Genomic DNA, 23546 nt, shown 5'->3' with positions numbered 1-23546 from the left:
CGTATTGGAATAATGCATAATTTTATTAAATATTTTGACTTTGTTTCATTTTGTATTCTTTCAAATTTTGTCAAGGCCAATCAAAGGGCAAACTAATTTCAAATTCAAACAGAAAATTAATCAAAGCAAAAGGTAACTGCAAAATATTCTTCTAAGGTACACACTCCCACTCATTTGGAGCTGTCATAGCCGATTTACTGGCAACCATTCGATATCGACTACAATTAAAGTCTAAGTGATATATACAGTGGTGAATGTATTACGTCTAAAACTCGGGCAATCAAAATAATAAATAATATCACAAGCGAAAGAAAATTATAAATATACATATACGATAATTAAATATTATGCATTACACGTTAATGATAATCGATTCTAACGATTAATTTCATAAATTACGAAGACACTGGTATGTTTCTCTAGCTGTCCTATTTCCATAGCAAAGGCATCAATAAGGCCGCCTACCCTATGGTCGTGGCCAGTCCAAAAGTCTGGGCCACCATCTACGAATTATAATTACGAGTTAAACAGTCTTTGTGTTCGTTTTGGGGGCGGACTGCGGTTGGGGTTACGGTGCAGCCTCCAGTTTTTGGTATATGATCCTGATATCATCATGCTCATTTGGTTAAGCCTCCGCTCAAATGTCCACTGTTGTCCACTTTTGGATGGAGTTGTAGTTGCTGCCGCTGTCACCAGCGCTGCATTTGCGGAGCAGCGCCTTGGGCACCATTTTGTTGACCCCACCTTCATCGCCACCCCCGCCACCGTCGTAGTTGTGATTGTTGTTCTGCAGAAAGTGCTCCTGCTCGGCTGCAGCATGATTCACCTCGTACAGCTCCATGTACTGTAGGTCGTTTTCTCCATCCACCTCCACCTCCTCCTGCTCGTCGTCGGTGTGATGCTTATGACTGGGCATGGCCACCGCAAAGTCCTCCAGACTGCGTTTCACAGCCGAATCCGAACCGGTGCCCGAGTCCTTGCTGGACAAATGATCCTGCTGGGCCTCCGGGACCGTCTGAAGCAGATAGCTTAGGGTCAGTCCCTGCTCCAGGCAGCGCTGTTCGTAGGAGGGCGTTGTCGTCACGATGAGGCGACTGTGGTTCGCCTCGCCATTGTCCAAGTCCGCAGGGCTTCGCGGGCGTAACTGCGTTTGCTGCTGCGTGGGAAGTCCGTCTAGGACCAGCTGCGATTGGTGTGGTCTAAGCTGCGTACGATTAAGCGTAGTCAGCTGCGTCTGATCCTTGTCGAGAGTAGAATGTAGACTAGCGTGCGTACGAGCCGCCAGCCTCTCGGCAGCCATGCTCATGCGTAGTTTCTTTTTCTGATAGCGCAGAGTGCACCAAATGATGCAGCAGTCCACCACAACACAGATGACGGTTACTGTGATTATGCCCATCAGCAAGACGTCCCAGTTAAGGTTCTCCTTGACCACTACCAGCTCCGACTGCAGCGTAAATGTTCGCGAGTTGTCCGTTATCTCACAGCGAAAGTGTCCAGCATCGTTGGACTGAGCATTCAGGATCACAAGCAGTTCCTTGTTGTTGGAAAAATAGTAACGATCGCCGTCCGGAGCTGTTGGCGAAATGTGTATCGGTTTGTTCTCCTTAAACCACTCGCGGTGCGGATGTTCTAGCTCAAAATCAGCATTGGCCGTTTCGCTAAGACACTGCAACACACATGTGCGGCCCACAACAACCTCCTGGTGCACCAAGGGAATGCTAGGCTGCGGTTTGTCTGCATTGAAAAGAAGAAACATTAGTGAAGAACGAAGTAAAAGGCTTAAAGGAACCTACCATTTACCACCAGCGTGGCATTGACCTTAATCTCGCCCGCAGCACTTAACGCTGTGCACGTGTAAATTCCAGAGTCGCTGGGCTTAGCGTTGGTTATCAAAAACGCGTTCTCCTCGCGGATCACTTGCAGCCGACGCTCGGTTGCCGCTGGAAACTCACTACCGCCGAACTTTTGCAGCGCTATCTCAGGTGTGGGATCACCGCTCGCCGAGCAGACCAATCGAGCCATTTCGCCAGCGTCCAGCGTTAGATTCGACGGCACTTGCAAAAAGGTGGGATGAACTGGGGATGTAAAGATAGGTATTAATATAAATATATATGGCAAAGGCGATGTGTGTGCGTACTTCCTATAGATATCTTAAACTTCTGTGCATAGGTGGTTCCAAAGGCATTCGATACCACGCACTGATAGCGTCCAGCGCTTTCGTAAGTCACATTCGTGAGCCTCAGATAGCCATAGATGGAGGTCTGATTGGTGCTCAGATCATGGCGGATCTGCGTTTCCGTGCTAGAACCGTCGTGCACAGCCGGTCGCTCCTGGACATGCTGATTGTCGTGGCGCCATTTGATCTTCAGCTCATCGGCGGCGGCCAGTGAGGCCGCTGTCGGAGAACTGGCAATGCATTCCAGAGTGATGTTAGCTCCATTCACGGCCAGCATGTCGTCCGGTTCTTGTTCCACTCTCGGTTTCGGGGAGTCCACTTGAGGAGATAAATAATTGCGTTAGTTATCCAAACATTAAACATTATAATATCACACTTACCACACACCAACTCCGAACTGCTCAGTGACTTTAGATGCCGATCTAGTAGATGCTCCGGATAGCCACACACCGCGTGCTCGGCCTGCTGGGGAAAACGATTCTTCAGCCACTGTTGAAACCAGATCAAATCGCAGTCGCAGATGAAGTTGAGCGATTTAAAAACCAATTTATTTAGGCGAAGCATGTGCTCAAAAGCATTGACCTGAATGCTGGCCAGGGCATTGGAACCGAGATTGAGTATCTCCAGGTTGTTGAGGCCACTCATCGCCTTAGTGCTGATCTGCTTTAGATTATTGCCATGCAAGTCCAGGCGTCGCAATTTTCGGAGCGCTTTGAACGGAGCCGCCGCACTCTGATCCTCGATGATCCAGGACAGACGATTGCGCCGCAGGTTCAACTCCTCAAGATTCTTCACACAATCAAAGGTGTTTTCCTGCAGATATTGCAATCGGTTGTGGGCTAGATTGAGGGTTTTCAAGCGATGTAGGCAGTCCAAATGCTGTGGCTTGAACTCGTTGATTGCATTGTTCGACAGATCCAGCACTTCCAGCGACTGAGTGAACTCCCAAGTGTCAACCTCAATGCGTGAAATGGCATTAAACGACAGGTTGAGGTGGCGCAACTTTGTCAGATTGAAGAGACCCTGGCGGGAAAGGGAACTGATCTGGTTCATGGCCAGATCAATGGTTTCGATTTTATGCATCACATAGAAGACGCCGTCCTGCAGCGCTCGGATTTTGTTGGACTTCAGTTGAAGATTTTTCATCGACTCCAGACCACGGAATGTGGACCAGTTGATCTCCAGTTGGTTAAAGTTGAGAGCTCTGTGGTAAAGTGAAATATAAACATTGTAAGGGGTGTTCCATATGCAGTATTTTAATAACTTACAGCTTCTTCAATTGATTCAGATTTTTGAAAACCCTGATGGGCAGAGTGCTTAGGCGATTATTACTCAGCTCCAGGTCTGTTAGGTTGTTTAGAGTCGCAAAGCAGTGCTCATTCACATTGGTTATCTCGTTAAAACTGAGTATTCTGTGGGCGAAAGGTGAATGCGACGTTAATATTTGCCTAAATCAAGGAACATTCAGGCGACTCACAAGTGAACAAGGTTATTTGACTTCGGAAAAGAGTTAAGCTCGATGGTGCGCAGCTGATTCCTGGACAGATCCAGCGTTCTCAGCAGTGGCAAAGCTGCCAGCGCCTCGCTGGAGATGCTGGTAATATGGTTGTTGGCCAATACCAGGTGCTTCAGGCCGCTGAGGCCCACAAATTTCGGGATTACCTCCAATAAATTTCGTTTTAATGAACTAAAATAGATGTAAAATATAATTAGTTTATAGTATTTATCTGGATAAGCTTCTGCTTCACTTACACTTTAGTCAAATTCAACAGATTACGTATCTCCAGGACGGTGGTGTCGTTCAGTTTGTTGTTAGCCAGATGCCTTCGAAAAAGATAAAAGTTAATTTACGCCATTTGTAAAATCCTTGGCTAGCTCAATGCACCTCAATTATGTCGCAATTATCGATGCAAAGCTACTGATAAAAACCGAACGACGTTTGCATAATTTTGCCATGCATTAAATTGATTAAAAGCGCAACGATAAAATCGCAACCCCCCAAAAAAAAAAAAAAAAATAATGCTAAAATTGAGGCCAAATGTCGATGTAGAGGGTTGTGCCACTCTGTAATTTATATTCGCAGAGAATATCTGATGGGGTGGCTCGCCATTTCATCCCCCAGGAATTTATGGATTTGAATACTGTCGAATGTTTCAAACTCCACCAATATTTTTTCTGAAGTTGGAAGTTTTTGAAGAAGAAAAACCACAATGACCTTAAGTTAATGGGAAGCTGATCAAATTGTTTTTCCATTCAAAAGTGGTTTTGAAGCTCTGCCTAAATATTCCTCCTCTATTTCTATGTATATACTTACAAAGTTTGCACGTAGCTGGGCAAGACGGGCACCCGTTCCAGATGCAGCTTATCGCAGTCGAAGAGAACATTGAGGCACTTGCAGTCCTTGGGGCAGTCGATGTTGTACTTATTACTGGCCTTGGCCGCCGCCGCAGCAGCCTCCAGTGCTTTCTGGGCATGCTCGTACTGTCCACCATCGTCGGCCACGAAGCCGTTTGTCTCCAACGATCCGGACTGTATTGAAATACCGGAGGAGGAGGAGGATCCCTGAACGCCAGCCGGTGGATGCGAGGCAGACAGCGGGTAGTGCAATGCAGCCATATCCTCCTCGTCCACATCCGCATCCGAGTAATCCTCGCTGAGGGCCATGAAGTGCTGCCTGGCGCTGGTGTAGCCTCTGTTGCCGCCACTCGATCCCGGGCCCGACGAACCACCTCCATTCCTGGTCAGCATGGCGAAGAGCTGCTGTTGCGGCAACTGTTGATTGTAGGAGGCGCCACCGGATTTGAGCAGCGCACTCAGGGGGGATCCCCCAGTGGAACCGGATCCTCCAACTCCACCGGCATTCGATGATGACGGCGACTGGGCGGCGCTTCGACAAATTGTGGCCGCTGTTATCAGCAGCATGTACGTAATTAGCAGCAATTTATTGATTTTATTGAAATCATTGGTTGTAGAATAATTGCAATTATCATTACTGCGACTTTCAGATGCCGCATTGTTGTTTTTGCTGCTGCTGCTGCTGCTGTTTTTGTTGTTGTTGCGCCGCCGACGCCGACTCCACGACATTAAATATTTGCCATTGCCACTCGTTTTGATGTCGCAGATTCGATAATTAGTAATGACCATAGGGCTATCATCATTTGACTCCCTCGGCGGCTGTCGGCCTTTTATGGCTGAAACGTGCATTTTGCGACTTTTGTTAAATTCGTTGAGTTTCAAGCGGCGTTAAGAAAGCGCCGTTATTTCCAGTGAACATCACTCGCCCTCGGCCAGTGTTGGAAAGCTCCTTGCGCCAGCCAAGCATTCTGGTATTCCTTGCATAGTTCCTTTGAAATGAATGGAAATGAAATAGAAGATCAGATTTGGGTTTATACATCCTCTACAAATATTTGAAAAAAATAGATACCTTAAGTTTACATTTGGAAATGGAAATTAAATGGAAATAATATCAAATCTAAGTCACACTAGTTTCTTAAATAGTTTTATAAATAAGAAAAAAACATGAAAGAAAACTATTTAAAACATTTTATGCTTTTATATACCGACTGTATATTTGCCCAATGCCTTTTAAATATATATAAATAATAATTGTGCAGAAAGTGCCAGTGTCTCTGGCCGAGCAGAGAATTTATACTCATTAAATTAAAATACGACCGGATGTTTTGTGCGAAAAGAAAAAAAACGCGCAGAGCCAACGATTTTATAATGAAAACAAAACAGCAACCGAGCACCGCGCACTGCCGTGGTTGCAAAAACAGCAAAACATATCATCTCATCATCATTTCTGTGGCGACGACCACGAGCACGAGTGTCTCTACTGCCAGACGGAGGCCCCCGGAGGCATTCGGAATGCAGAATTCAAAAACTCAGACGTAATGTCTTCATCTTGCTCCAGAATTGTGCAGCGTGCGCTGGATTTATTTATTTTGAATACATAAATGCGGAGGGCGTTGCGCTGGGAGCAAAAAGCTCGCCAAATTCGGTGACAGTACGGCGGAGAGATAAAGTACGTTTGTGGTCGCTGCTATCACCTTTTTGGTGGCCCCCGGATGCGAGCAGAAATGATGCTGGAGCACTTTCCCACCAGGCCATATAGACACACACACACACACACACCACCCACAGAAAAAGGACAGCTGGAAACGAATTAAAGAAAATAGTCGGCAATTACCGCAGTTGAGCAGAGCTGGCATACAATGCCATACCATATAGTATGCTACATATATAGACAGGCTACTAAAAATGGTGTGGTACGAACACAGCTACAGATACAGATACATTTAGACACTCGCGTAGAAATGCCCAGACAACCAAATTTAGTAACACACCAGCGGAGGCAACAAAAAAAACAAAAAAAGAAACCAAACAAAACGAGCAGAAACAACCGCTTACTTTGGTCTCAAGATTTTCTTCAAAGACTTTTCTCCACATTTCTCACAGCTCCATGCCTATATATAGTTATATATATGTATATATAGCTGGCCAGGGAAAACCTCAAGTGTCCGAAGTGAAGAGGCTTTGATTAGTAGTTCTGTCGAAGACTTGGCCCCGTTTCCGTGGAGGAGTTCCTCCTATCTTCCTATCTGTATCTCCAAAGATTGTCGCACGTTTCCCGCTCTACATTTAGTGGGTTTTCTTTTTATTTCTTATTTTTTAGAGCCCTCTGCAATTATCTAATCAATAGGTTTGCACTGTCTTCGATCGCGGTATCTACAGAGGAAAATGTTTATATTTGTTGATATTTGTACAGATCGCTCGGGGCAAATACACACTTCTTGGTGGGGCTGCAAGTGCTTGCTTCGTTTTATTTGAGGTGGTAAAAACTGGAGCTAATCAAAGGGTTTACCTTGGGATTGAGGAAATTGGCCTTATTAACTATGTACATATTAGCTGGCATAGGGGTTCCAAGGGTAAAAATGATTACACAGATAGGAAACTTAACTATTGCATACTTCACATTGCTTTTTTCCAAATGAGATACATTTAGGTTCCAAAGATAATCATTTGGCATTAACTAAGCTATTTTGCAATAAACTGTATCCAAAGTAAGCTGCCAAAGTTGGCAGTTCAAGCGGGCTTATGGCTATCGATCATCATCCGAACAATATGTCCGTTTTCGCACCTATCGATCAGCAGCACTTTGATGATGGCCGAACCCGAACATCCTAAGCATGATGCGGGCCATTAAATCACTATCTTTGGGGGCTATCTGGCGATCTGGTGGATCAATTTTCACACACCAATCAGCAGAGAGCGCTAATTTCCTCTGCCCACCGATGTGTGCCACCATTTTGAATCGATTTGCATGCATAATCATTGGCTAATTCGCATATTGATAAGCCGCAGAGTTCTGTTTACACCGAAAAAGGTTAAAGTCGGGGGATTTGAGGGAAAAACCCACGCCATCTGTTTTTTTTTTTTTTTTTTTTTTTTTTTTTTGGGAAGGGAAGTGGGCTTTCACTCTGAACTCATTTTCGGACAGCTTACAGACAACAACAATATTTATGACCAAATGCAGATTTCCTACACCGTTTCTTGTTTAATTTTTCAGTCTTCAGTCGCTTTTATGTTTTCTGATTATTTTTTCCTTTTTTTTTTTGTCAATCGCCCGCTGTCAACTCCCTCACAATTTATTAGATAACGTTCGAATTCGGCCCCGAGTATTGTCTTCTTATAAAAACGACAAAATGTCCACGTTGTCGCCTGTCCGCTGGCGATGATGATATGATAATACACGCCCATTGATATATGTACACAATGCTCCCAGTTGGAACTGTGTGGATGGATCCACACATATGTTTATGCTACACGCATGTGCCACACATATCCCAAACACAACGCAGTCATGATCAACGTGTGTATCTTGCGATGATCATTAGGAACGACATCGGCAATCAGTTTTCGTTGTTTATATAATTATCGTATCTGTGCAGTCGCGTATAGCACACACACAGTATCTACTTCTTTATTAGCATTTTACTTCACTAAATGCCTGGGCTGCAGTTTTATTTGGCTTAGTTTTTAGTGGCTTTTCGCTCAGCCGTCGTCGATACGGATTTTAGCATTTAAATTGGTAATTTTGTCTTGGCCTTTTTTTTTTTCACTCATGACTTGTTGTTGTCGCCCACAGCTTTTTGTCATGATTTGTTTTCGGTTTTCGATTTTCGGCTCTCTGCTTTTTATTTTTATTTTTTATTTTTCTTTGCGAAAGCATTTTGGTTCGCCCAAATGATTTTGTCTGCCGTGTATTTTGTTTTTCTATCTGATGTTTATTACTTTTGCCAAACGAATAAAAATATACCATACACAATATCATTGTGAATAAGCTGACTGTTGCATTTGTTCAAGTGTTTTTTTTATCTTCTCGCTGTCGTTGGCGTGTGTATAAAAAAGTCAGGAAAAAAAAAAAAAATGAAAAGAAAATAACAGAGTCAAAAAGCAAAAGGAGAATAAACCAAAACGCTGCCAGTGGGCGGTCGGAAAATTGAGGTGAAAAATGGGAGTGGGGGCGAGAGGTGGCGGTGTGGCAAGCAGTGGGTGGGGTGGGGTGAGGTGGGGTCGCCGAGCAGCTGCAACTCAAGCGATGCGATGCTGCCAAAACCCGCGGCACAGTGGAACAAGCACGTCGGTTATTGAGCACATAATGCGGATGGCCAGTATAAAACCATAATAGAAAGACAACTGTTAAAAACTAGATTAAAAAAACTGTCAAATATACAGTTCTAACATAGATTCTTTTTCATAAATGTAAATAAACTAGCGACAAATTGGTTTTATCCTTTTGAAATGTTTATACATTTAAAACATAATAATAAATAATTTCATATAAATTACCTCTACTTAATCGTTCATAAATTCAATTCACTTTTTAAGTTTAAAAGAAACTTGACTATTTTGCCCCACTGTGACCGTTAGCAAGACAAAGCCAAATGCAGAAGCAAGAGCAAGACAAAACGTTGAAGCTGCACTTTGTCGCGTGTTTATTTGCGGTCTTTGCATTTGTATCTTTCTGCTAAGTTTTCTCTATCGTCGCTGCCGCTGCCTCTGCTTACAGCGCTGCTGCAGCGCTGCCTCCGCTGTGGTGATGTGTGCAATATGCATGTGCGTGGGCAGAGAACGGAAATCGAATGCAGTCGCCGTCGACGTCGCTGCCCGTTTGTCGTAATGTGTTACGTCAAAGCGACCGCACACCACTATAAATACGTAAACTGTAAATGTGTTTGTGTACGTGTAGCGCTAAAAGGTAAAAACGTCGCGCTGTCTGCGGCAACTAATTAGGTAACGTGCCAGCAGCCAACTAGAAACAAGAACAACAACCACATCGGGCAGAACCCATGATAACAGTGGGCAGCGACGCAAATAGCAACATAAATTTCGCACACTTACGTTAACGCGCGCACACACACACACACGCTCGCAAGCTCGAATAAAAATCCAATAAGAAACAAAATTGCCAGGCTGTCTGGCAGCCCAGGTCCGTTGCTCTTGTTGTTGTTTTTGCCTCTCTTCTGCTTTTTTCCCTCGTTTTTTTTTTTGTTCAAAAATAAATTTAATTTTGTAGCCATTAATTTTCCACTCTAGATACGAGAGACGTCGTTCGTATTTTTTCAGCCTCTCCGCTTGGGTCCGCTAATTAAATAACTTAAAAAAAAAAATAGAGTTTATAATTGCGCGCTTTGTTCATTTTACAGGCCAACTTTTCTGCTGTTAATCCGACCAAAATGAGCCGAGTTGCCAGAGTTAACTCGACCGCAAATCGGTAGTCACTTGAACTTTCGTTCTGGCGGAAAATCACTTGAATTAAGTAATTAAAATAAAATGGAAACAAGCATTTATTATGAGTGAGCAAATGAATATAATATAATTAATATAATAATATATTCCATGTGGTATTTAAAATTTTAATACTACATTTATTCGTTTTTAATAAAATGCTTATCAATTTCTCGGATATTTCCTTTGATATCAACTATAATCTTTAAGTCCAATAGCGTTTTTTACTGTTTAAACAGACAAAGAACTCACTCCATAAGTTTGTTGACTTGCGTATTTACACATTTCACATTTTCAAGTTCAATTTTGCGCAATTAGTAAACATTTATTGTTATTATTATTATTTTCTTTGGCTCCGAACCGTTTCTTCATACATGTATAACACAAATGTCAGTGCTTTTCTCGGTGTGTGTGTGCATAATAAATTAAGGTATTTTTTATCGCTTCAATGATAAACCGTTTTGCTTGATTGGTCTAAGGCGCATAAATAAAGAGTAAATAAAGCGCAACAACTGCTTGTTGTGTTGTTGTTGTTGCTCCATTGTTGTTCGTGTTCTTTGATAAGCGCGAGGCGTGTGATATCAGTGATATCATATGCCAAATATCGTATCCTAGCCGTATCTACCTTATTTTGGGTGTGGTGGCCAGCAGTCAGGTGAATTTGCGTTTTCCTTTAAGCTCAGCTGCTCATGAAAATAAACTTAAATGTTTACTCCATGGAAATAGTTTGTATTCTTCATCTTTCAGCTTTCATCTTCGTTTCGAAATTGCTTAGCCAACATATAAAACAAAAACTGTATTTAGAATACAACTCAGTAGCTTTTTAAATCAGCTTCACAACCACAAACTGACTAGGGCTCATATCAAAATATACTTCACTCTGTTGACACACAAATCACACAACAAAGTAAAATACAATTAATTTATAGAAACAACTTTGTAAACAAATGTGTAAGCAGCAGAATTGTCTTCAGAAGATCTGAGGTAAGTCTACAGTAGAATTGCTCGATTTCTGCATTTTGAATATAACTGAAGACTTCTCCTCCAAATATTCCAGTTCTTTCAAGAAGTCAAATACACCACACAAATGAATCTAAGGAAGTATAACTATCTAAACACTATATATAATAAGTGTCGCACTTTAAATTGTGATAAATTGAGACCAGAAAATAAGTACTTGAATTGCGTTAATGTTAGTGGCAAGCTTTATAGCCTATACAATCTTTGTGAGGATATTGAAGCTGGGAACTCGCTAAAAAAGAATCAGTCCAAACGAAATAAGCGTTTTAGAATTAAACCTCTTCGATCCCATAAGGATACAAAAATCTCGAACCTGATAAATCCGAATATATTTGAACGCAAATCGCGAAGGCAATCAGCTAAGAATACTTCTGATAAGGGGCTAATGAGTTCTGACGTAGATATGGAACCTCCACTAAGTGTGGATCCAATGGAAAGGATCAGCGAAGCCGAGCCTAGTCTGGAAACTGAGAAACCACGACGACCGCGCGGAAGGCCCAAAAAGGTTGTGATATCCTCTAGTCCTATTGTTTTAGACCAAGGCAAGGAGAATTCTATGGAAATAGATGATGAGCAGGTGGCTCTCGCAAGGATATTAAAGACAGTAAAGCACAAGGTCAGCAAATATTTTGAGGACATGGAAATGGCTGCTTGTTTGCCGAAGCAAAAGAAAAAGTCGCAGCAACACGGTTATCGCCGAAAATTAGGATTAGGTAAGCAGCGTCAACCAGGACGAATCAAAAAGGATTCGAGTAAAAGCAGTACTGATTGCTCAACAACACTGGTATTACGTCGAAGTGCGGGGATGTCAGCAGCAAAACTCAAAAAGGAGCAGCAGCTATTGCAGAAGGATAAGAAGAAACAGAATTCCAGAATGGCAGTAGATTGGAAACAATTAGATAGGCCAGAAAAGGTCAAAGAACCACCCATTGTATTACGTCGCAGTGCCCGGATTCAAGCAGCCAAACTCAAGAAAGAGGCATTGGAGGCAGCCAATTTGAGAGAAAGCAAACTGGAGAAACCCAGTACTAGGAAGGTATCATCGAAACCTAGAATCAATCAACTAGTAGTGTGTCGTTCATGTTCTAATTACAACTCGATTACCTATCCTATGCCGCAGTATTTGAACACCATCTTTGAGTGCGCCGATATAAACGGGCGGCTCTATAAACTAAATTAAAATTATTAACGATATTGGATATGGGCACTAATATTCGAAGGAATTATAAGAAAGTAGAAGCAACAACTTTTCGGTGAGGATCTAAACAATATGGTTCATATAATACAAAATTTTCGTGAGCAAAATGCATCTTCTTATCTTTGAGATTTTTATATGTGTCCATATTGGTTATTTATAATATAAATTCATAAGTAAAACAAGAAATCGAGTTTTTGTATGTTTTTTCCGGTACTTTGCCCGTTTTTGGGTGGCGCTAATCTTATCCTGCACCAGCTGATTTCCCAGAAAAACCCTTGCAAAGTGTGTTCGGCGGTGATATCATGCCTGAGTACGACGAGTGACAGACTTGCACCGTTTTTACACAAACAGTCAGGCCTTCCGAAATGCGCGCTTATCAGGCAGATGATAAACAAATCGCCCCCTGATATCGCGCTTTTTTTACGCTTTATGGTGTTTGTCAAACTGGGAAGGCCTCGTCGCCCAAGCGGAGTACACCTTGGTATCGCCAGTTAGTGTAGAAGACATTGGACGACTGACGTCCAAAGCTGGATCGCTCACCTTGAACCAAAACGACGACTTGTAATCCCCGCGACTTAAGCTGCTCGTATATTCGAGTATCTGTTTCTGTATCTGTGCATCAGATAAAAGCAAAAAAGCCGCAGGAGGAGAGCTCAAGCAGCGCGTTCAAAATTAATCTGCGGCGGCAATAATTTCCGATTTTTTGTGCTCTCATGAAAATCCCAAGCATGTCAAATTTTATTCCATTCGAGATGCAAAATAAAGAAAAAGAATAAGAAAAAAAAAAAAACTAAAGCTGGCGCGAAAGAAAGAAAAATGCTCACATTGAGCCGACTGTCAAGGGATCTTAACGCAGCGAAGGAAAAAGTAAAGAACCGATCCTGCTTAAGCAGTCTTATGTTGGTATGGAACATGGCATCGACTATCTGATGACCTGTACAGAACATACTTACAGATACAGTTTAGGATCTTATACTAAGCTAGGTGTAGTTTGTAGTTTATGTGCTCAGTAGCTCAAAATACTTTACTTAGCTGTATACGCCTCCCTTTGTTTTTAATTAATATTTAGATGAAGCTATCGCATACCCTCGTTTTCTTCAAGTAACTGGTATGAAGTTTCAAAAACTTTGGAGCTGTCAGTCGCTGTGGTCCCAGAATCGCGGCCCACGAAATACAAAAGGCCAGCCAGCTTCGGATCGGGCCAAGTGAGAAAACCAAGCGCGACACCAACACCAAAAACCGGCTGTGGGAAGAATATCCCCCCATCCCCAATCCCCACCATCTCATATCGCGCTCTCGCTCTGCCGCCTTCGGCCATCTCGCTCGCACACTATACAGTGCATTGGGGGCCGCCATTGGGAATTGAATTGGATTTGCAGTCAACGTTGAAATTTCAGTTTGGCTGCCCCTTGCCTTCTGCTCGAAGGTGTGAAGAAAAAATAAAAACACAAAAGGCAAAATAACAACAGCAACAACAACAACAACAACAAAAGCGGCCCAGGCACAGCACGAAATTCTGAAAAACTCCAGGAACCAAAAGCCAAAACGAAATCAACTCAAGATCTGCAGGCAGCTACGGAGCAGAAAAACTGAGAACAGAAAACTGGATTGGGCCTCGTTTTCCAAAGACGGAGCAACAACAACTGCACAACTGGGCTGAAAGAGGAAGGGATTCTGGGATTTCACTTGCATTGTTACTGGATATGATCGGTCAAATATACGTATATATATATACACATGTGTAGGGACTCTATTCCAATGTGTGCGTGTTAGAAGGGAGCATCTGTTTCTCGCAAAGAAGGGTCTTTTGATTGGGATTCGCTTCGGGTTTTTCCTCTCAATTCTTTCGAGCGGATTGGGTTGCCCTCTTTTTCTGGAGTTTCTGCCACTTTGGGAATTACAAATTCAGTGTTAGAAGGGTGTGTGAGTGTGTGTTTGAGTGTGGGAAAGGTGAAAAGTACTTGGGATAAATAATAATAATAGGATAATAGACCATGAGCTTGACTTTTTGGAAATGTCCTTTAATCCCTGCCATTGTGCATTCATAAAATCGAAATGCATCGTATAAAAATAAATTATTCAATGGTGTAGTTTGTTTTCAATGAATGAGAGTTACTGAATAAGCGTGACACAAAGGATACGATATTCATAAAATAAGTAAATAAATTGGAGAATATAACATATTTTTTGAGTTTCAATGGTATAGAGATAGAGTGAACTTGTTTAAATGTATATTTCCCATACCGATCTTATCTTTGGGATCTCTTCAAATGACATCCCTTTTGAATCGAAACTATGTCCCATTTGCATATTAGCCGAAAAACCCTTAACCCAAAATTGACTTTGACATGTTTGGTACATGGTATCCAATGCTTTTCTTCTCTGGAAAGTGATCCAAGTTGGTTCGAAAACCGAAGACACATATCCCTAATTCAAGTTACAGCTGTGTAGGTTGCACACTCAACCGCACAGACATGTAGATAGTGCCAGCATAGATCGGTGCAGTGACAAAGATACGCCGCACGTAGCTACAAGATATACATACGTACGTACACATAATTCCGAGCAGCAGAACTATTCAACTTCGAACCGAATCTGATTTCTGAAACTGATTGTGTGTATGCGTTGCCTTCGTTGCTGTTGTTTCTGTTGTTGTTGTGGCCCTTTCTGTGGTGTTCGGGACGTCAGTTAAACGAAAGCCGACAAGAAGGTAGAGCCACGAGGAATCCTCCGCACGCCACACCATATGTACACTGAGGAAAAATCCCTACGTAGTACATGTATATGCTGATCACTTTTAGTACAGATTGTTTTATCATATAAATGCAGCATTTCTTGCTTCTTTTGCTCTTTCCATAGGAAATATCATAACTACTAGACTAAATTTTCTTTATTATGTAAATGAAAGTTATTCTTCCTTTTTTGATAATTAAAGCTATAAGATAGATGCAATAGCTCTTTCCATACCAAATTTCATATCTATCAAATCAGTCACTAAGTTGCATACGATGGCAAGAAGATGGGTCTCATCTCTCGATCGGTGTGTTTTTCTCTCTGTACGCCATGGTGCTTGCCCCACACTCCTGCCACACACTTTAAGCCGCCTGCTCGAACGTCGGCTTAAATTGGTTTTTATTGTTGTTGCACATGATGTCCATTGTTGGTGGTGTTGGCCCTCGTAGCTTCGTTTTGACCATATTTCTTGTCCGTGCTCCGCTTGCCGTTTTACCTTTCTTTGAAGTCGCATTTAATTCTTTGAGTTTCTTATTCTGTTTAGTTTTTTTTTCTGTTTTTTGTTTCGTTTATTTCTTATTTTTTTCATGCCAGACCTTTGAGGATTGAAGACGACGACGACGACGACGACGACGTTGGGTTGTCTGGTCGAGGTGTGAAGAAAAGAATTTTTCTGCGCAATAATCTTGATGCCTTTTTAAGATTTGTTGCTGCCGTGGAGCTGTGCTTCTCTCCTTTTCGGAGGAGACATGGGGCATCCGAGGGGGGAGCTGGGCGAACTGCATACGTTATTCTGCTTGGGTTTCTTTTTTGGTGCGATTCGTTTCAGTTGAATAATGGTTTGGGTTTAAGGAAATTTACGCCATAAAATGCTGAAATAATTGGATACACTCGCACAGCCCCGGCATCTCCGATCTCGCACCACACTTCGAGTGCATTTCAAATTGCTAATGATGAGGAGCCGGGCAATGGCCATAGCTTGCCTCCATCATGGCGAGATGCTTTCGTGAGACAAGCGACATGCCATGGTCAAGTCTTTGGCCAGTTCCCCAGGGCCAGCGCACCACCATCAGCCCATCATCCATCCAGACCATCCAACCCAAGCAGATCCAGAGCCAACCCAGGAACCCCATTCACTCCATGCGACCCAGCGGAGCATTAAATGCATTTATTTATGAGACCACCTGATGCAATCTACGACTGAAATTGCACAGCTCATATGCATATGATGCGAAGGTGATACTGAATTTAGCTAGAATTCACACCTCGCTCTGACCAGGCGGTTGCATAATAATATATTATGCTCAGGTACGGAATCTAAGCTCCTGTCTTCTGCTACTTGCAACTTGTGGGCTGAAATGCAATAAATCTTCAAAAGAAGTTTTGCAAAAGCTGACAGATTCTTAGAAAATCTAAACAATTGGTTTGAATTTTAAAGGTTATTTATTGCTTAATGTGAGCTTTTATATATTAAAACATTTTCCAACTAAAAACTGTACTTTCAGCATGCCCCATTCTCTATTAAATACAATATGCAAAGTAGAATCTGAAGAGCCATTAGTGCAAAAATGATGGGGAGAACCGCCTTATGACCAAATAATCTCGATATTTCCCTTTTCCAGGGGCCATGGAACCCAAAATGCAGAGTTGGGGAAATTCCTGCTGCTTGGACTTGCTTATCGGGCCAAGTAGAATCTTACAAATACAAATTGCATCGACGCCTTGCTGTCCGATGGGGCTTTTGTGTACCTAATCGCTTTGCCCGCTCCGCCTCCTCCTCCCTCCCCCCTCCCCTCCTTCATCAGATTTTAGACGGCCCTTGTAACAGAAAGAGCAGTCAGATGCAACAACACGAACTAGTTGCACTAATCATAAAATCCCCCATCAATGTTAAAATGTATAAATGCAAAAATGGAAACGGCACGAACAGCCATCTGAGGAGCTCACGAATGTGGGCACAGAAACAGAACCTCATAACTAAATTGCATTAAGTGTAATTATAACTAATTAGAAAACGGCAGAAAGCGGAATCTATATAAAAAAAACAAGAGAGAATGCTATAGTCAAGTTTCCCGACTATCAGATACCCGTTACTGACAGATGGACATATCCAGATTGACTCGGCTATTGATCCTGATCAATGATGTATATACTTTATTTATATACACGGATATAGTTGGAAACGCTTCCTTCTGCCTGTTGCATACTTTCCAACGAATCTAGTATACCCTTTTATTCTACAAGTAATGGGTATAATAACTCAATAGCCAACCAACTGGGCGTAGAATAACTGGCACAGCGCTAAAAACAATAAGGTATGTAGAATGTGGAAAAAACATTTTTTTTTTTTGTTTTTAAAAATTGCCACTGGAAAGTTATTAGAAGCAGTGGAAATGATTATTCCACGATTAGTTCCAGCGAAAAACAAACGTACACGAATGCGAATGCCATTAAAATCAATCTGCGAACTTTTTGTGTTATTGAGGAAATGTCAGTTGACTCAGCATGTGAATCGCTTGTGGATAATAATGCAATAAAAACATTGGGCATATCCGCTAGATACTAATTATATTATATTTTCGCAGAATTGTAGAACTATAGAAACAGAGCACAAGTAAATAATATAGTATATAATATAGAAAGCTTAGGTAACTTTAATTGAACCTTTTCGGGACTGGAAGTAGACAAAGATCACATCACATCGTTTCCTCAACGTGTTCTTGATCAATTCCACAGTGTTTTGCTCATGTTTTCAAATTGATTGATGGAATTTAGCTGCCCATTTCCAGTCTTAAATTGTCCGGGCTCTTTTATTGCGATCTCTGTGGCTTTTTAGGCGCGTGTTCTGGCCTGCCAGCCATTTACTCTATTCAACGTATTCAGCATTTACCTCCGACCCCAATCTGCGCCACAAATCTGAATGTGAGATACCGCAGATTAGCGATCGAGGGGGGGCGAACTGGGTGGAGGAGGGGTGTGGGCACAATGAACTCGGGGGATCCAGCGAAATAAATCATTTAATATAGCGCGCCATTTATCATCTAACATGGCCATACCCGGTATATCATTCATCTTTTGCTTAGACCCCGCTGGGTGCCTCGGGAGTTCAGAATAGAACTACGGATATACATGGAGTCCAAGCGGTGTGACCCCAACGTTTTCTGGATACTTGAAACATTGGACTGGACTCTGCTTGAGTTCTTTTAATAACTTGTAAATTAATTAAGATGAAAATTGTATGGAGAACTTAGTTAGTTTAACTTACTACATATAGGTATTTAAATATTTAATAATAATATATAATAAACCTATTTAAGCTGCACTGCAACAATTAAAATCAATTATATTATAGAATAATACCCATTATAACTATATAACTAAACAGGAATTAACAAAGTGAACGTAGAATTCGGCGAAACTCAATTGGTAACTTAATTAGGCGGCGGAATGCGGCATTTACTTACCTATTCAAAGTGACGGCGAACGGTGAACGGTGGGCGGGGGGTGTGGGCGTTTGTGTAAACAAGCGGGCGTGAGCGAAAGAGAGGGACGGCTAGCGAGAGAGACAGAACAGAGCCCTAATGTCTGCGGCGGCAAACTATTACGTACGTCGCGCATATACACACATTTGCGGCGATGTGCGAAGGAAATGTAGAAATGTTTGGCTGTCTGTTTTGTTTGTCTATCTCTTGCGTCGATGATGTTGATGATGATTCCCGATTCCGATTCCGATTCTGATTCCTATTGCTATTCCGAGAGTCCAAATCCAAATCCGAATCCCGCTTGTTGTTTATTCGTCACTTTAACACGTTCGATTCTAAACGGCGACGTCACTGCGCGCACACGCACACATGCACAGCTTATTTTTATTTGCCGCCCATGTATTGGTGTATTTTTCCTCAATTGCGGTGGCGGCAAGCTCACACACACACACACGCATACACGTGCACGCACACCCGCGCACTCATTGACGAGAACAACAACAGTGGACGTAATGCGTGATTTTCGATGGAGTAGAGAGACGGAGGCGGGGGGCCTATTTGTTGCTACTTTGTTTGCTGCCTCTCTCAGTTTTGTTCTAAAACCGCGATTTGTTCACTTATCAGGCGCATTAAACAAAGGCTCGTTGGCGTTTTAATCGTTGCCACAAGCATATGTATGTTGTTTTCTTTTTATTTTCGTTTTTTTTTGTTATTGCCGTGATTTTATGTTCACACACGCTATCTCCGTCGCTCGCACGCAAGAACTTCTGTGGATTTGAGCAGCGCACTTGCAATTGGCGCACGGAAACCGATTCGTATTGGCTTTGTGGCGGCGCACGCTTTGATCATTTACCAAAGTTATTTACCCCGATCTTGTTTTCAATTAATTGATTGCAGCAGCGACGCGCACGAACGAACTGCTTGCCGTGAAAATTGAACACAGAGTGACCGTGATTGGAGAGTGGAGAAATACGTAGGTGCGGTGGAAACGTGCTAGAAATAACCACACAAAACGCACTAAATAATCACTACAATCACTACTACACTTACTTTAAAACTGCAACTACATGGAACATAAATAATTTTATTTATTTTATTAATGCAGTATTTATAGTCTTTAATTTATAAGTAATATTTAAGCCTTAAGCACTTTATATACAGTGCTGTAAAATACGCCCCTTTTGCCGGCATGTAATGTAACGGTCCTTTAATTACATTATGTTAATATACATTTTCGTTACATTTCGTTTCAAGATGCTGCGCTATCTCATCATAAAGTTGTTAACACACTACAGCGCAATAATTGTCAAATAAAGCTGTTTTTATGTAATAAGTTAAGCAAAATGAAGTTTAAATACGAAAACGTTTTAATTCCTTCCAAATTGACAAACTGGCATCCCACAACATAGTGTTGCAAAACAACGGACGGGCTCAGCTGTTCCGCCATTCGCCAAAATGTTATTAAATAAGCTGCCCAGGATAACGCAACTACTCGCCAGGGATCCCAAGGATCAGCGAGGCATCTGGGGCTATGTAGCTGTCGCCTTCAACCAGGTGGACGCGGAGCGGCTATCAAAAGTGGGTGCCAACCGCCTGTGCGCCGAGTGGATTATTAAAAACGGAGGCGGAGTGCGCTTTGTGGAGAGTCCCTCCAGGCTGTGGAAGGATTACAACTCGTTGCCGGGAGAGAATACACAGTTCTGCATCAAAGTGGTGGACGCGTCAAATTCGTCAATCATGAAAATAGGACTTGAGCACTTAAAGGACTGCCGGAGCATCGACACAGTCATCTTCCACAATTGCAAGCACTTGGAGAACGATGGCTTGGAGGGTCTTCATCACATCAGCAGCTCCCTGCAGCGACTCCAGGTCTCCGGTTGTTACAACATCACGGACTCCGGCCTTGCTGTGATTGGGGAGCTCAAGAATCTGCGACAACTGCTCATATTCGATATGATTTTCGTGAAGAACATGGAGGCTGTAGCCGCCTCTCTGAAGAAACAGCTTCCCAGCTGTGATATCAAGGCTACCAAGATGGGCCTAACTCTGAAGCCCAAAGAATAATCCTCAGCAGAACACGAACTTATTGGTTTGGTCCAATGTTGTCAATAAAACCTTTTGCAGTGTTGAGAAAAGCTGAAAAGCTGTGGCTGGCACAGTGGGTAAAAATTGGCTATATGTTCTATAAGTTTAATAGTCATAAAACTTAAATAAAATGTTATTGATTAGAATTAACTCCTTTAATTCATAAATATATTTATTGACACGAGCTATATTTTATATATATATATCGATTTGTTGCTGTATTTGTATATATTTTTAACGGTCTATAGCCAACACTGTCATATCAGTATTTTTGGTTGACCGTTATACGGTCATGTTATCTTTGGAGTAAGAGGAAAAGGACAATATGTGAAAATAGCAATAAAATGACAAAAATAAAGAATCTGCTGAGTTTTGTGACCCAGTCGCGGGCCATATCGCACACCAATCCCAGGGAACATATACTTAACTGCCTGACCTACGGGCTACTGGTGATTGTGGCGCTCTGCGCGGGTTTTCTGCTTTGGGATCTCTCCAGCAGCCCACGGGATGGATTCTTCCATGGGAAAAGGGACTCGCGCACGTTGATCCTCGACCTGGAGCACATCCAGGAGGTCGCCGTAAATCCGGAGGCCGAACAGCGGGCACGGAATGTAAACTGCACCTTCTGGGACTGCCTGAACATCTACAAATGCGAGCACGACCGCCTAAAGGTCTACATCTATCCGCTGCAGGAGTTTGTTGACGAGCAGAGCGACAAAACGGCCACCACCCTGTCCAGCGAGTACTTCCAAATACTGGAGGCGGTTCTCAAGAGTCGCTACTACACGTCCAATCCGAACGAAGCGTGCCTGTTTCTGCCCAGTTTGGATCTGCTGAACCAGAATGTCTTCGACAAGCACTTGGCGGGCGCTGCCTTGGCTTCCCTGGACTTCTGGGATCGTGGTGCCAACCACATCATCTTTAACATGCTGCCCGGCGGAGCTCCATCCTATAACACTGTGCTGGACGTGAATACGGATAATGCCATCATTTTTGGCGGTGGCTTTGACTCTTGGTCTTATCGCCCGGGCTTTGATGTCGCCATTCCAGTCTGGAGTCCACGATTGGTGCGGCAACATGCACATGCGACGGCCCAGAGGAAGTTCCTATTGGTAGTAGCCCAGCTGAACATTCTTCCTCGCTTCGTGAGGACTCTGAGGGAGTTATCTCTGGCCCACAGCGAGCAGTTGCTTCTTTTGGGTGCCTGCGAGAACTTGGATCTCACAATGCGCTGCCCTTTGTCGCAGCACCACAAATCGCTGGAGTATCCTCGGCTGCTGTCCCGCGGTAAATTTTGCCTGCTAGGTCGCAGTCTTCGCATGGGTCAACCCGATCTAGTAGAGATTATGTCTCAGCACTGTATTCCCGTAATTGCCGTGGACAACTATGTGCTACCCTTCGAGGATGTGATTGACTGGTCTCTGGCTTCCGTTCGTATACGCGAAAACGAACTGCACTCCGTAATGCAGAAGCTAAAAGCAATATCGAGTGTTAAGATAGTTGAAATGCAGAAGCAAGTGCAGTGGTTGTTCTCCAAGTACTTCAAGGATCTGAAGACTGTGACACTAACTGCTCTTGAGGTGCTGGAGAGTAGGATCTTTCCGCTGCGAGCCCGTAGCAGTCGCCAGTGGAATACCATTGATACCAACGCCCGTTCCACTTTCAATCCGCTGTTCTTGCCCTCACTGGCACCGAAATCACAGGGCTTCACCGCCGTCATCCTCACCTACGATCGCGTGGAGAGTCTGTTCCTGCTGATTCAGAAGCTCGCTGTGGTGCCATCATTACAAAGCATTTTAGTGATTTGGAATAATCAGAAAAAGTCTCCCCCGCACTGTGAGTTCTTTAAAAGTCCACAACTACCACATAAGTAATAATCCCTAATATTTCTTGATTAGTATCCACCTTTCCATCTATATCGAAGCCTCTGAAAATTCGGCAAACCAAGGAGAACAAGCTATCCAATCGATTCTATCCATATCCAGAAATAGAAACGGAAGCTATCTTAACCATAGACGATGACATCATAATGCTGACCACTGATGAGTTGGATTTTGGGTAAATATAAGTTGTATTTCAAGATAATTCGTGACTAATTATTATTATTTTGCAGCTATGAAGTTTGGCGAGAGTTTCCTGATCACATTGTGGGCTTTCCCAGTCGAATTCATGTTTGGGAAAATGTCACGATGCGTTGGCACTACGAATCGGAGTGGACAAACCAGATATCAATGGTTCTTACCGGCGCTGCTTTCCATCACAAGTACTGGAGTCACATGTACACACATGCCATGCCGGGGGATATCAAGGATTGGGTGGATGAGCATATGAACTGCGAGGACATTGCCATGAACTTTCTGGTGGCCAACATCACCAACAATCCGCCCATTAAGGTTACTCCTCGAAAGAAGTTTAAGTGCCCGGAGTGCACCAATACGGAAATGCTTTCCGCCGATCTGAATCACATGCGTGAACGTTCGGCTTGCATTGATCGCTTCTCGAAAATCTACGGGCGCATGCCACTTCGCACGGTGGAGTTCAGAGCGGATCCTGTGTTGTTCCGGGACAATTTCCCGGACAAGTTGAAGCGCTACAATGATATTGGTAGCTTATAAGGGTTCTTAGCTATGAGGCCAACATTCCAGAGGAACCTATGCAGATATACCAAAGACTTCTGAGGATACCGCTCAACTCTAATGGAAATCTAATGTTCGATTATATCATAGCAATACCTTAACGGATAAAGAGGCCAACTTATCTGGATCTCGCTTAGAAAATCAATTTGGTCATTGAGATGTGATAGAGATGACTATTGGAGGCAGGTCTGGTTTTATGTTTGACTTCTCATTGGTACTCAAAAATCCAAGTGTTCAATTTGGACTCTCACATAATTATCAAAATAGTTTGAATATTCTTTAGAACAATTAATTGAATTAACGTCCGTTCTTTGGACTTATTATAAGTTATTATTATTGTAGTCGTAGATCGTTATATTGGCAGCTTATATCTAGACTTTATTTTGATTTCAAATCAATAATTTAAAAAACTGGCCTGTAAATAA

General features: G+C 42.7%; 4 protein-coding genes across 5 annotated transcripts; 3 read left to right on the top strand and 1 right to left on the bottom strand.

The window, feature by feature from the left end:
• Positions 1 to 2: 2 nt before the first annotated feature.
• On the bottom strand, positions 3 to 19367 carry LOC6734716 (leucine-rich repeats and immunoglobulin-like domains protein 1). Its single transcript, XM_016168202.2, has 9 exons — positions 18383 to 19367; positions 4491 to 5520; positions 3929 to 4000; positions 3654 to 3863; positions 3445 to 3588; positions 2557 to 3380; positions 2138 to 2494; positions 1794 to 2075; positions 3 to 1734 (listed from the first exon to the last, which is right to left on the bottom strand). The coding sequence occupies exons 2-9, from the start codon at positions 5378 to 5380 to the stop codon at positions 638 to 640; spliced, it is 3876 nt and encodes a 1291-aa protein (XP_016027923.1). The 5' UTR covers positions 5381 to 5520; positions 18383 to 19367; the 3' UTR covers positions 3 to 637.
• LOC6734715 lies at positions 10704 to 12975 on the top strand. 2 transcript variants are annotated; one of them, XM_016181828.3, is made up of 2 exons: positions 10704 to 10951; positions 11025 to 12975. In XM_016181828.3, the coding sequence occupies exon 2, from the start codon at positions 11055 to 11057 to the stop codon at positions 12165 to 12167; it is 1113 nt and encodes a 370-aa protein (XP_016027924.1). In that variant the 5' UTR covers positions 10704 to 10951; positions 11025 to 11054; the 3' UTR covers positions 12168 to 12975. The 2 variants fall into 2 exon arrangements, with proteins under 2 accessions (XP_016027924.1, XP_016027925.1); XM_016181829.3 differs by having other exon boundaries at positions 10797 to 10951; positions 11003 to 12975.
• A 327-nt stretch (positions 19368 to 19694) lies between the features above and the next one.
• On the top strand, positions 19695 to 20669 carry LOC6734714 (ATP synthase subunit s, mitochondrial). The gene has a single exon (XM_002081685.4). It carries the CDS (start codon positions 19856 to 19858, stop codon positions 20462 to 20464), a length of 609 nt encoding a protein of 202 aa, XP_002081721.1. The 5' UTR covers positions 19695 to 19855; the 3' UTR covers positions 20465 to 20669.
• A 73-nt stretch (positions 20670 to 20742) lies between these two features.
• On the top strand, positions 20743 to 23529 carry LOC6734713 (exostosin-2). The gene is made up of 3 exons (XM_002081684.4): positions 20743 to 22321; positions 22384 to 22543; positions 22599 to 23529. Exons 1-3 carry the CDS (start codon positions 20830 to 20832, stop codon positions 23098 to 23100), a joined length of 2154 nt encoding a protein of 717 aa, XP_002081720.1. The 5' UTR covers positions 20743 to 20829; the 3' UTR covers positions 23101 to 23529.
• Positions 23530 to 23546: the final 17 nt, after the last annotated feature.

This window comes from Drosophila simulans, chromosome 2R, assembly GCF_016746395.2.
Source record: "Drosophila simulans strain w501 chromosome 2R, Prin_Dsim_3.1, whole genome shotgun sequence".
NCBI classification, from domain to species: Eukaryota; Metazoa; Arthropoda; class Insecta; order Diptera; family Drosophilidae; genus Drosophila; species Drosophila simulans.
Note: the sequence above shows the minus strand (reverse complement) of the source record. Positions and strands in the feature narration are given on the sequence as shown.